General features: G+C 42.5%; 1 protein-coding gene across 1 annotated transcript in view; it reads right to left on the bottom strand.

The window, feature by feature from the left end:
- Positions 1 to 13,101, bottom strand: part of LOC121079081 (potassium voltage-gated channel subfamily A member 5-like) — a 31,630-nt gene extending 18,529 nt beyond the window's left edge. Inside the window, 8 exon segments of the mRNA XM_040575943.1 lie at positions 9,435 to 11,267; positions 11,269 to 11,516; positions 11,518 to 11,675; positions 11,678 to 11,716; positions 11,719 to 11,976; positions 11,979 to 12,039; positions 12,041 to 12,136; positions 12,139 to 13,101. Coding sequence (XP_040431877.1) covers positions 11,033 to 11,267; positions 11,269 to 11,516; positions 11,518 to 11,675; positions 11,678 to 11,716; positions 11,719 to 11,976; positions 11,979 to 12,039; positions 12,041 to 12,136; positions 12,139 to 12,876 — 1,833 coding nt within the window. The 5' untranslated portion in view covers positions 12,877 to 13,101 and the 3' untranslated portion in view covers positions 9,435 to 11,032.
- Positions 13,102 to 13,134: the final 33 nt, after the last annotated feature.

Below are 13,134 nucleotides of genomic sequence, written 5' to 3'. Positions count from 1 at the left end.
GTTGCTTTCAGTATTACATGCAAAATCCTAATGCTTTGTAAGAAAAGCTTAGCAATGCTTTCAGACCAGTCCTTTCCTGCATGCACATTTTTCTGAGGCTATCTCACATGGATTTAGAGAAGCCAGAGACCTTTGAAAGCTAACAATGGTCAGAAAGTACTTACATATTTTGACCTATCACTAATCCCTGCTCAGTTTGCAATAAGTTTAGGACCAAATTTAACTTTTAGCATATATGAAAAGGATATAAACCTAACCCACAGTGCAAACAGAGTGGACCAGGACAGAAGGATCTTCAGGAACAGGCTAGGCAAATATCTGCAGATCACTTAGGTGAGGCTGACCATTTTGTTGGGAAGGAGATTGGCTTCAATGAGATCTCTGTAGGTCTTGTGCTGCCTGAATTTCTTTGCATGTAGCTAAAAGTGTCTCCCCACCCCCTTCCTCATTTTTAAAATTTCCTATTATTTTCCAGTGCAGTCTGCCAGATAACAAGAACAGGTAATGTTCTTGGCCACCAGGGTCTTGATTGTACTACAGTTCCTAAGCAGAATTACAAGATGCAGTGACTGACACACAATGGATAGCTTACAACAGGATGGTGCAAACAGAAAAGTCAGTCACACAAAAAAGAAAGCAACAGTATCCTGTCCTCATTGTCAGATTCATGCTCTCCATTTGCACTTAGGAAAGTGGGGGATTTTTGTAGTGATTTTTAGTATATTTGCTATACACAAGTTCAGGTGGAAGCAGAATTAGATGTGAACAGAACTCTGCAGAAATAATTCTGATCAGTGAATAGAGACTGACTATTGTTTAAGGTTAGAAATTACCAACAGGCGGAATATGTAAAGCTTTTAAGATACTCCAAGAAATTGTCTGAAGGCACGATACCATGCAGTATCAAAGCGTGGTGTACTTCTCAGCCCTAAGTGTGAAACAGAAGCTATTTAATTGACAAACTGCACTTGTCGATTAAACAGTTTGAGGCAATGTTCCTGGGCAATTAATCACCTATACTGTTAAAAGCTTCTGGTCACACTGGCAAGTCTGTACAAAAACGCTCTCTTCCAAATACTATCTAGGCACAATCTGGGAATTAGCACGGGCCAGGAACTGAATCCATTAGGCAATCTGCCTCTGGTCACCTTGTTATGGAGGGAAAGAGCACAGGGTGCCTACATGCCACTTGGCCTCAGTGACAGAGAATGGTCCTGGGCGCATTTCATTTTCTAATATAGATGCAGTCAGGATGTCTATGAGAATTCATATCTCCTCCTCAGTGGAATATCCAGCTTCCTTACTAAAAAGAACCTACCCCATTTTCCACTAGCAGGAAGCAGTGCAAATTACATTTGAAAGGCACAGTGTTTCAAAACCATCCAGAGTGTTTTCCCTCTCATGCTCAAAAATCCTACACTCCTCAGCCTCTGTTCTTTTATCAGTATGCATCACTGAGATCACTCTTACATCTCTTAGTATTCTCTAGCATCTGTTTAAAATGGTTTCATTTTAGAATATCAGTCTGAAATTTTTGAGATGAAAAACAAAACAACAACACACACAACAAAAACAACACACCAAACCCAACCAAGACAAGCTTGTGAGCATCTTTTATGCAGTCAAGCAAATTCTGCATCAGACAGCAGTATTAACTATCAGAGAAAGGTAAAAAATAAAATAAAAAATCCTAGCTTCTTATAAGTAACTTTTCCCCATTCTGTAATATTAATTAGCACCTTGGCAGTAGTTTACCTGTTCCAAGCACTGTACCTGAGTAACCTGTGTGTACCTGATAGTGCTCTTCTGTGCTTCATCAGTCATGGGGACAGGACCACTAAAGAATCAAACAGTGCTCTTCTCTGCTCCAGAGGAACCTAGGCTGAAATGCCTCGACTACTACACTGAGAGGTTCAAGGCTTCTCTAAACATTCTACACACTGACATGAGAGCCACTATACTTAGTATCTTCACATAAGGTCATTTAGAGATAACTGTGGGGAAAAGTGGGCCCTGGGAATCTGACTGAAATTTTGATGTTTACTGGGATTTACTCCCCAAGGCCCCCAACAAGATGCCAGTATCTGCTTTGGATCCACAGTCTGACATCCCTATAAATAGAGGTACCTGCATCCTTTCTTTCAACAACCAAGTAGACTTTTAAAACATGATCCAAGGAGATACTGTGCAGGTATTTTGTCCAATAGCTGTAATCCAGAAGCACCTGTGGGAACCGCCATCCTTTTCTTAGGCAAATGTACTGGTGTCCCAGCTATAGATTCCTTCTCTTCCCTATGTTTCTTATTTGGCTCAAGGAATCTTATTTCGTTCAAAACGCAGTGGGTAAACTTTAACTGGAAGATATTACTTCTCAGAACTGTTTTCACCCTTCAGACCAATCATTCCTTAGCATCAATTCTCTTTCATGGCCAGAATTTCTAAGCATGTTAAAGATTATATTTCCTAATTAGAACATTCTGAGAATTAATTGCGTAAAAATAATATCAACGTGGCATTATTTTTATTATTTTATTATTTTATTACTGTAGTACTACCACAATAACCTTTCTTGTCTTTAAATAAGGCAGCATTGCCCTGAAAATTATAGTGCTTTCTGAACTAAGGAACTCATAAAATTTGCTCTGAAAATTAACACTAAAGCATTCCCTCAATTACACCCCTCAGATTTTCAAATAATTTTAAACAACAGAAAAGAAATTCTAAGGCTACACTGCTTAAATAATTCAAATCATGTTCAGCTTCCCACTCCCCCACTCCCCCCAGTTGCATGTATTTCTACTTACAACTAAACAGAGAGAAGAGAGAAGGAGAAGAGCTAGAAGAGATTTAACTATGTTGAACTTTCTTGAGAGAATTCAGTATGGAGTATCTAATCTGTGTTAGAATCTAAACTAATCCCTAGCAACTCTGGAGGGAGCAAAGAAAACCCTGGCATGTATTTCCAGGGAGCTACCAAGTACTAGGACACCACCACTGAAGTGCTACCACACAATGAAGGAATTTCAGCCTTACTGACCTCTGCTCCCTGCATACACCTCAGACCTTTAGACAGAGGTGCTATCAATCTAGTATTTTTAAATTGTACTTCTTCCTCCAGTATCTTCACACAAACTGCAATCCTGGATCTGAGTTTTTATTATGCAATTGTATTCTCATTAGCAGATCTGCAAGGCTTCATTGTACTCTCCTCCTACATGACACAGACCACACAGCCTCTGCTACCTGGACTTGGTTGAGGCCATGATCTGAAAGAAGAGACTGCATATGTCAACTTTTATCTCCAAATTGGCTTCCTTGTTAAATTTGAGGAGGATGGAATACTCCTGAGAGGAGTACTGTTATTAATTTCCATCACAGGTGGCTTCTCTAGCAACATGTTTTCCTATGTCAACTTCAAACACAACCGACTCTAGCAACGTGTCCATCTCAAACTGAAGGGAGGCAGCTGTGGAATTACCAGCAGTAATCACATCTACTATGCACAGAAGCAGGACAGCTCCGCCAGTTACTGCTTTGCAGTAATGACTGCTATCACCGTCAAATGAACTGTAACAAAAGTGAAGGTAAGAATGCACAGTGAGGTATTAATCCAAAGGGTAAAGGCCAGGGTAATCTGAGAATGGAATAATCAACGTTGGAAGAGTAAAGGATCAATAGAAGGCGAAAACACAATCACTCCTATTTGTAGAAGCAACTCTTCATCTTGGATCTTGGTTTTCTCAGTTAATATCTGTGAAAATTGGGGAACCCTCTGCCTCAGTCATTACTCATGTGAGAATGATTGCAGTGGGTGACATAAATTATAGAGGATAAAACAACACCAAACATGAAAGAAAGGCAGTTATCTTTGGCTGCTTAAAGGCTGCTTCCCAAAATAGGAAATGACAGTATTTGTGGCATATTGTAGTTGAAACACAGAAATGAGATCATTCACTTCTCTCTCCAGCATGTCAGAGAAGTGTTACAATCTGCAGTGATTTCTTCGGAAACATCCTCCTGATGACAACCAACTTGACTGAATTACTAATAGAGACAACACTTTACAGATTACTTTCGGTAATTTCTAAATTCTATCTGGATAATTAATTCTGCAGTAACCCTACAGACTACCTGTGCTGGGAAGCCCATGCTGTAATACCCTGTTGCCAGCTAGGAAGGTTATTAATTTTACTGTTAGACAAAGCCATTTCCAGAAATCATGTCACCTCAATGAAAATTCAAAGTAACATTGTTCCACTGAAAAAGGTAACCTATTTTCATGTCAAATAAGGAGAAAATTACTGAAAACAAAGGTTGTCGCAACTATCTCTTCCTGAACAATCAGATCCACCTTTTTTTTTTGGGGGGGGGGGGGGAGATTCACCCAGGCATAAATGAAAACAAAATTCAGGTATATGTCCTTAGCACAAAATTTCTAAAGAAAGCCCTGAAGATGGGTGTTCAAAGCTAGTCCAAAGTTAGACCAGTTACCGATTGTGCCCTAGGAATGGGATTTTACAATGCAGAATGGGCAACTCATTACTGTTTTGGATTCACCACATTGGCAAAAAGACGTGATTACTTTACAGAGGCCACTTGAGTTATAAGTTCAAAGGAGAGTGGCCCATAGGCTACTACAAGCACAGAGTCAAGTGTCATGCATTACAACAGTCATGTTTACAAAAGTTAAGTAGTGATGATGATGTGGTGAGAATCTAGAGCTACAATCACTGGGTTCAATCCTTAGGTGTTTTCAACAAAGCTTATAAACATGCTCACTTTCAGTATTTATGGAGAGAGAAGAGTGCTTTTCTTACACCAGCTGGTAATACTGAGAAAAGCAGAAAAAAAAATGCTTCCAGGTAAACAAGCCATCTTCAATGCATTAGTTAACAACAACTCTGGGTCTGCCTATGGTTTTGCCTTTTTAAGCCCTGGTAAAAATACAATACGGATACCTGGGAATCAAGAAATACCAATAAGGACACTATATATTAGATTATACAAGCAAGGAAGCGCCACAATATTTAATGTTAAAGTGTATGCATGCTGTTATTTTTCTTTAAATAAGGTATTTTTCTTTCCAACTTCTAATTCCAATTAAATTTTAGTCATATCATTACAATCTTTACTTTTTTTTGTATTCCAATTGCCATAAATATTCTTATTCATATAATTAGTCATGATTTTAATGATATAATACCCATATTTTTCACAATGTTTCGTCATAGAAATATGGGGAATATTCTAGCAAGTGGACCCAGAAGTAGTTACTGGAGAATTTCCATGTTTATTCCTAGTATGAGTTTACACAGTAACATCAGACAGCATGATCCAAGGTCAGTGAAGAGTATCTTAGGTCTCAAAATAAGGCAAGAGCAACAGAAATCCAGTAAGGTGACAGAAAGAATTGAAGAGTAGTTAATGCTTACAACAAGACAGTGAAAGAAAAACTTAGAAAAGCTACTTAGAAAAGCTACAAATACACAAAATGGCCTTGGGAGCATGACTTTGGAAGAATGATTTTGATGGGATATATAAGGATCTTTTCTATTTCATTTTAAAATTTAACTAATTTAGCTTACCAAAAGAGGTTAGTGAAGTTGATGATCACATAATGACAGCTGCACCAAAAGCAGGAATATTCTGTTAAAGTGTTATCTCACAGTTTTCTTGTTGCTCCTCTATCCTGAACAGGTTCAATCTCAATACTAGTGAGATCTTTCCAACATGTTGACCACCATACAACATACTGACCCTATACTGGGCAAGTTGCAAGGACAAAGTCTTCAATTAGGTCTACTGTTGCACACCACTAGTCTCCCTGTTTTACCTCAGAACTAGCTTCACTGACATGTTTCAGAAGACAAAGGCTTTTTACTTATGTATTTTCTGTGAGAGAAAGTGCACTAGTATTTCCTTTGATACCTAATTTGAAGTGGATGGCAACACAAGGAGAAGCAAAGCTACTTCTGAGAGTGCTCAATGTGCTGTGACTCAATAGCCCTCATCCCCACTACCGCCACTGCAAGAACAGCCTCAGGGAGCGATGTTTGCAACAGGAGAAGCTGAGGAACAGTCAGTGGAAGTGCCATTTTCTATTTATATAGCCCAAATAAAAACGAAAGAGGGTTTTGTTCATGCTGCATCGTGGCCCCCTCCAGATGGGTCCCAGTGCACAGATGCTGGCATCCAGTTCTTGACTGTAGAGTCAGCAAGAGCCATGCAGGAAAGCAGAAAGGGGACCACAGAGTGAATCTCTCTCCTTCCTTCCTTCCCTCCCTCACTGCTTTTGGTGGTCTCATGTTTCAGATGTCCCAGTCCAGCCAAGCCCACTTACATTTGTGCCTCTCTAGCCCTCTCCCCTATGAAAAGCCTGGTCTTCCCTTCCACAGCCTTTTCTCTTACACTGTTTGCATGTATAAGATCATTGTGCTTTTGTTCATAAAGCACTGGGAGATGAATGATGTTATATAACAGTTGCTGTTTTATCATTTTTAGAATGATGGAAAAGTAAAATGGGAATATAGAATCCCCTTGGAGCCATGCTGAGCAACCTAAACTCATGTTAACGGTGACCCAGAATAATATTCAGTTCAGCATTCCCAAAATGGAAGGGTAATGCATTTCAGTGCATATTGTCCTGCTCAAGATGAAAAGCCATTAATAGCTATGGCATACAGGCATGTGTGGCGTTAGGTATCTTTTGTGACATTGCTCCTAGACAAAGGTTTACAAAAATGTGCTGTTTTCCTTTTATTTATTTATTTTTAATGTTTACAATGATTTTTTATTTATTAAGGTCTGATATCTTGTGGCTTGTGATATTCTAGACAGGTTTTATTCAGATTTCTGTCCATTCCAGGTCAGCTAACATAAAACCAGTAATGGTTTGACAGATTTCCTTCTTGAAATGTGCTTAGAATTGGCATGCACAGCCTACATTTTCTTCCTTCTTTCACATTTACATGAACTTTCTCAGATTTGGTTCTCTTTTTCCTCTCATTCTTTTGCATCATCAATTTGCATCAACACGTTACAAGGCTTCTGCACTGTTTGTATCCCAGGCACAGACAGATACATGGTGCCTACTGAACTCAGTGAAGGATCTTGACAACAAAATTAACTAGAGTGAGTGCAGGTTCTTGCTGCTGGAAAATGCAATCACAATCTTATCCAAGCCAAAGTGGTAATTCTTTATGAAAGCAGTCCTGGTACTCAGTTTGCAACTGATCATGTCAAGAGTACTGCTCTGATGAATAGCGGCTGCAGGGACAGGCATTCTTTTTGCAGTAAGAATCTGGTGTTCTGATTCAATGTCCTGCAGTACCACTTGTTTTCAGGCTTACAAACTGTACCAGTAACCTTAATATTTGCACTGAAGTCCAACAGAAACTAATGGCCATCAGGTTTCAGCAAGGTATGTAGGTCATCTTTGAGTAACAATCTCTAAGATCAGTGCAACCATAATGTTTGCTAATGTTTCACTTAAATATGTACTCAAAGCTGAGCCCATAGTAAATGCTTTTCTGAGCTGTACTCTAACCATATTTCTGGTTGTATTACTCAGTGCCTGGCAGCAACCTTTCTCTTTAGAAAGCATATCCTTTACTCTCATATAAGCCAACAGAAATTATACATCCTTGTAAAGGTGTCAAAACTGAGTTCAGACTGCACTTAACAACTATTTAGAAAGCTAAGCCACACTAATATTTTCAACTATATTTTGAGAATGTATTTTTGTTGTTGTTGTTGTTGTTGGAAAGGTCTGTTGTTTTATTATGGAAAAACAAAGTATGTCCAAACTGAAGGTTGAAGAATGATTTGAGAAGCCAGCATCCAACCTTGTGGAAAAATCAGGGTTTTTTGCTCTCACAGAGCTTGATCTTGATTAGGACAAATTCTACGCTAAGTTATAGCAGCAATCCAGAACATACTGGCTCCAGAGGGAAGTTAAAGGTTCCCAGCATCTTGCAAGACCAAGTCCTGTGATATCTCTACAAACACTAATTGAGGTTCAAGAAGCAGTCATGACAATGTAAGAGTTCAATGCCACTGAAGGGTGAGGATTTCACTCCTCCCTGCTTGCTCACTTCTCTGAACCACTGAGCTTCCCCCTCCTTCCTTGCACTGGCTTTGGCATTCACTTGCTTTCCAGCTCACTAACTTAACAGAAAACTATCTACTTTGGTGCTGTTGTTACTGCGCTGGATTTTCTGCCAGAACAGTGAGCTCAAGTGCTTCTGGAATAGGAGGCATCACTTGCACGTGTACTTGCACAAGGACAGAACCAGTTCATGGTAAGCAAAAAAAGGGGGCACCAAACAGGAGGAAAAAAAGTGCTAAGGAAGGAGGGAGGCCAGGCCTTCCCTTTCTATTAGCAATGAGCTTTTAAGACTCAGTACCCATAGGCCTGATCTGTTTTCACCTACATCACTTTTACACCAGTGCTTCTCCACTAATTGCAATAATTTCTGTTACATACCACTTTCAGATTATTAATCTCCAAAAGCTTTAGCCACAAGCAGGGTTCCACTGTTAAACAAGGGACTGTATGTACACAAAGTTGCTGCACTGGCAAGCCGACAGACTAATTCACCACAGTGTGTGACTGGAAGAGCTAACTATAGAAGAAGAAAGTGGTCAGGAAAGTGAGGGTAGTCGTCAGGGGAAGACACCACCAAAATGTGATCCTGCAAAACTCAGTGAATTGTTTGGCACTTATTCAGGTGAGTTAGATGGATTTAATCACTGAAAGTCAATCAAAATACTTCCCTGAATGAAAAAGCTTCACTCTAAGTCCATCAATGATCTAAGATCGTAGCATTGCAACAGGCAATTATACCATTTCTTGTTCCATTTTAGATTCAACCCTCATCAAGGCTACTTCTGCACCTCACATTGATGCAAAAAACCCTCACTAAAGCACAGAGCTGTCCAAATCTGGAACGCACCTGGACTGGGCACTTTGTTAGTCTATGTGCGAGATAGCTTCTCAGCCTATTACAACCAGAATTGTCCATCTAAATAAACAAGAAAAACACCTAAGAACCAACACCTAAAATTAATGTGAAAGAGCCAGTTCTCTGTTTCGATTCACCTCCTCCCTATTTCCCTTCCCCCTCCCCATATTTTTGGTTTTGGGCTGAGATTTATGTAACAGTTCTGCACACTAACATGAAAAATTTACTTGCTGGCACTCATCCAGATGTTGTACTGAATAGAAGGAAAATGTCATCATTTGGCCCTTATCGTTAAATGGGCAAGGTAAGGACAAGTAAGCACAATTTGTGTCTGGGCTGAAAATGTTAAAGGCACTGTTTAGCAAGGCTGATTTAAATTTACTGCAGTGCATATATCTGAGGTACTTACATAAACCACAATCCCAACTTAATATTTATTTAAGGGATAGAAAAAAAATGATAAAAACAAACCTTGAGTGTTGACAGTCAAGACTCCTTCTGCTAGTCTTCCAGTATCACTGTACTTGGTAAAGGCATGAAATATCCTTCAGCAATACCACAGGAGATTGAGGGGAAGAGATGTCCTTTGCCAAGGAAAATAGTAACACAGCACCTTGAGTTAAAGAAGCAACTTTGTGTCAGTCTTCACTAGAAGTGGTACAGTGCTGTGTTATCAGGATGAAGATAATTTCTCATTCATCTTTCAACAACATCTTAACTGCAATATCCACAGCATTGAAAAGGTTTTGTTTGGAAATAAAGGAAAACAAGGATGTGTTTTGGTGAAAGGTGATGCTTTCCATCTGAATCCGAGGTATATGCCACACAATGGTTATTTCAGTAGTGTGGCAGACGTATTAGATTCTTTAAGTGCCATCCGTTTCCATCTATGATAATTAAAACAGTGAACTATGTATACAAATGGTATGGATACATCAAGGTTACTGATACATGTGCCAAAGCAATCTGGAGTGTAGAATAAGGAGTAGTTTTTGCAGATACTGCACTCATATCTACCTTCATGTTACCTCTATCACTCCCTACTGTTTTTGATCTGTTGTGCACTTGGATCAAATCTATTAACAGCAGACAGTAGTACTTTCCTTTTGGTCTCAAAAAGATAATGAAAGTATAAAACTGTAAAACTAAATAATAATAGATAATAATAAATATAATAATAATAATGCACATACTTTTTTTTTTCTTTTTTTTTTTTTTTTTTCTGAGGGGACAGAAAGCAACAGGTTCTAATATTAGAAATTCTAAAACAGTAATTAATAAAATTATTTAAAGAAGTATATCTACAATATTTAATAATTTAAGGCTCACAAGAAACTAATATATCATTGACAATAAAATTTTTCTGCTATTGGGTTAAGAGCACCAAATTCACTTCACATACTAGACAAACAGATCTGTACTGATCACAAGTGGAAAACTCTGAAAGTGCTGATCTGCTAATGTCCCTAGTGCTTTAATGAAGTTGTATTTCACAGGAATAAGAAAACCCTTTTCACCCATAAATACAGATATACAGATATAAAATATATTGGAATAATTTCAGTTTGAAACTACAGTACAAAAAAAACCCTCATCCTTCCCCCCACCCCAAAATCCATTCATTCTCCACACACACATCCCCCAAATCTTTAATACTAACTTGGAGCAACTGAATTGCTTACAAATGACCCATTTAAAACCAAACACTATTTGCTAAAATAAGTTTCTACAATTAGATTTTGCACTTTCATAATTTACCAGCTCCTGCATCATGGAGCATAGCTTATTCTTAGTCCTATTTTAAAAATAGGTGACCCTTTGTGTCATGGAAAAGAACACAAAAACATGTATTCCTGAAGGACTGCTCAGGACAGTGATCCATTTATAAAATATAGCCTGATTAAAAAAACTAACTGGTATGAAAATAATAGGAATAGTAGTAAGTTTCTGACAGCAGCAAATCCTTGTGCATCTCTAAGCTCTAATTTTCTCCTTTCCTTAAAGATCTGTTTTCCCTATTGGTGTCCAGACAGAGAGCATAGAGGGATTTTCTGAGATCTACATTACTTTTAGCTTTGATATTGGTTTTGCTCTAAAGAGCTGGTGCCATGGTTGAACCCCTCACTGTTTTCCAAGTGCACAACAGATTTGTTCAGAGAGTTTTTACTGGATCTTCTCTTGCATCTCCCGCCATTGTGCTGCCCCTGAGCACTACTGTGCTCTTCTTTGAGAATAGCTTGCTCTTCATGATCAGTCTCTCGGTGGTAGAAGTAGTTGAAGTTGGACACATGACAGGGACAGGCAGGCAATGGTGAGCACACCTGCAATGGCACACAAGGAGCCAACAATCTTGCCCCCCACGGTGACAGGTCGCATATCCCCATAACCAACAGTGGTCATGGTCACCACAGCCCACCAGAAAGCATCGGGTATGCTGGAGAAATGAGACTCAGGGTCATCAGCCTCAGCAAAATAGACAGCACTGGAGAAGAGGATCACCCCGATGAAGAGGAAGAAGATGAGGAGTCCAAGCTCTCTCATACTGGCTTTCAAAAGTCTGTCCCAAGATCTGCAGCCCCTTGGAGTGCCTGGAGAGCTTGAAGATCCTGAAGACCCTGACCAGGCGGATGACTCTGAGGATGGCCAAGGACATGGCTTGCTGCTGGCCCCCACCCCCATTGCTACTGCTAGTCCCAGGCTGCTGCTGCTCATGGCCAGCTCCGTGCCCAGGGTGATGAAGTAGGGGATGATGCCACGATGTCAATGATGTTCATGATGTTGCGGGAGAACTCGGGTTGCTGGGGCAGGCAAGAGCGTACGAGGAGCTCAAAGGTGAACCAGATCACACAGGTGGTCTCAATGATGAAGAAGGGGTCTGAGAGGCTGCTGGGTGGCTGCATGGGTAGGGGGTCCCCGGTTGTGCCATTCAAACCTCCGCTTTGTGGGGGCAAGGGCACAGGCATCTCCCTCTCATCCCTGAATTCGGGCAGGGTCTCCAGGCAGAATGTGATGAGGAGATGAGGATCACCAGCACGGAGACAATGGCGATGGCCCGGGCCGAGCTGGAGCTCTCCGGGGGTACTCAAGATGAGCCAGACCTGGCGCTGGAACTCGTTGCGAGGCAGAGGCTTCTCCTCCTCCTTGATGAAGCCATAGTCCTCCCCGGAAGCGCTCCCATGGCCTCATCGCCCAGCTGGTAGAAACGGATCTCATCGGCAAAGACATCAATGGAGACATTGACGGGCCGGCGGAGCTTGCCCCCAGACTGGTAGAAGTAGAGGATCCCGTCGAAGCTGGGCCGGTTGCGGTCAAAGAAGTACTCATTGCGGAGTGGGTCGAAGTACCGCATGCGCTTATCTGGGTCTCCCAGCAGCGTGTCGGGGAACTGGTTGAGGGTGCCCAGCTGGGTCTCAAAGCGTAGCCCGGAGATGTTGATCAGCACCCGCTGGTGGTGCAGAGCGCCCCGGCTCGCCGCTGCTGCCACCTCCTCCTCCTCCTCACCCGCCGCCGCCATGGCCATGCCCCGCCGGTGGCCCCCTTCCTCGGGGGGTCCCATCTCGTGTTGCGGTGCTGGTTGGGGTACCGGTTGTGGTATCAGTTGGGGTGCCCGTTTGGGACGTCGGTTGAGGTGCCGGTTGGGGTGCCGGTTGGGGCGGTTGGGGCGGCGGCGCCCTCCTGTTGAGGCTGCCCGCCCTGCCCGCTGCGGGGGCCCGGCGGTGCCCCCTCCTTGCCGTCGCTCAGCCGCGGCGCGGCGGCGGCGGAGCCCGCCCGATGTGGAGCAGGTCGCTCCGTCGCCGAGCCCTCCCGCTGCCGCCGCCCGCTGCCGCTGCCGCCGCCGCCGGTCGCGACATCCTCGCCGCCCGCGATAGCCGTGGCGCCGCCGTTCTCCAAGAGTCACCAGCGCGATCTCCATGGGCAGCGGCGGCGGGAGGCGGGCATGCTGCGGTCGCCGCCGGCCACCTCCGGCGGCCCCCTCCTCGCAGCGCCGAGCGGCCCGGGGGAGCCGCCCGGGACCCGGATATGAAGGGGAGATCACGGCGATCGCCTGACGTCAACGAGGATCCCTTCTCCTCCGCGCATCCCCCTCCATCCTCCGGGCTGCCGCGTCCCCGGTCCGCCCCGCCCCGCAGACCCCCCAGCCCCCCGACCCAGCAGCTGGGTTTACCGTGCG

The sequence above is a fragment of the Cygnus olor genome, chromosome 1 (genome assembly GCF_009769625.2).
Source record: "Cygnus olor isolate bCygOlo1 chromosome 1, bCygOlo1.pri.v2, whole genome shotgun sequence".
In the NCBI taxonomy this organism is placed as follows: domain Eukaryota; kingdom Metazoa; phylum Chordata; class Aves; order Anseriformes; family Anatidae; genus Cygnus; species Cygnus olor.
The sequence above is the reverse complement of the archived record's forward strand: the minus strand, read 5'-3'. Positions and strand labels throughout refer to the sequence as shown.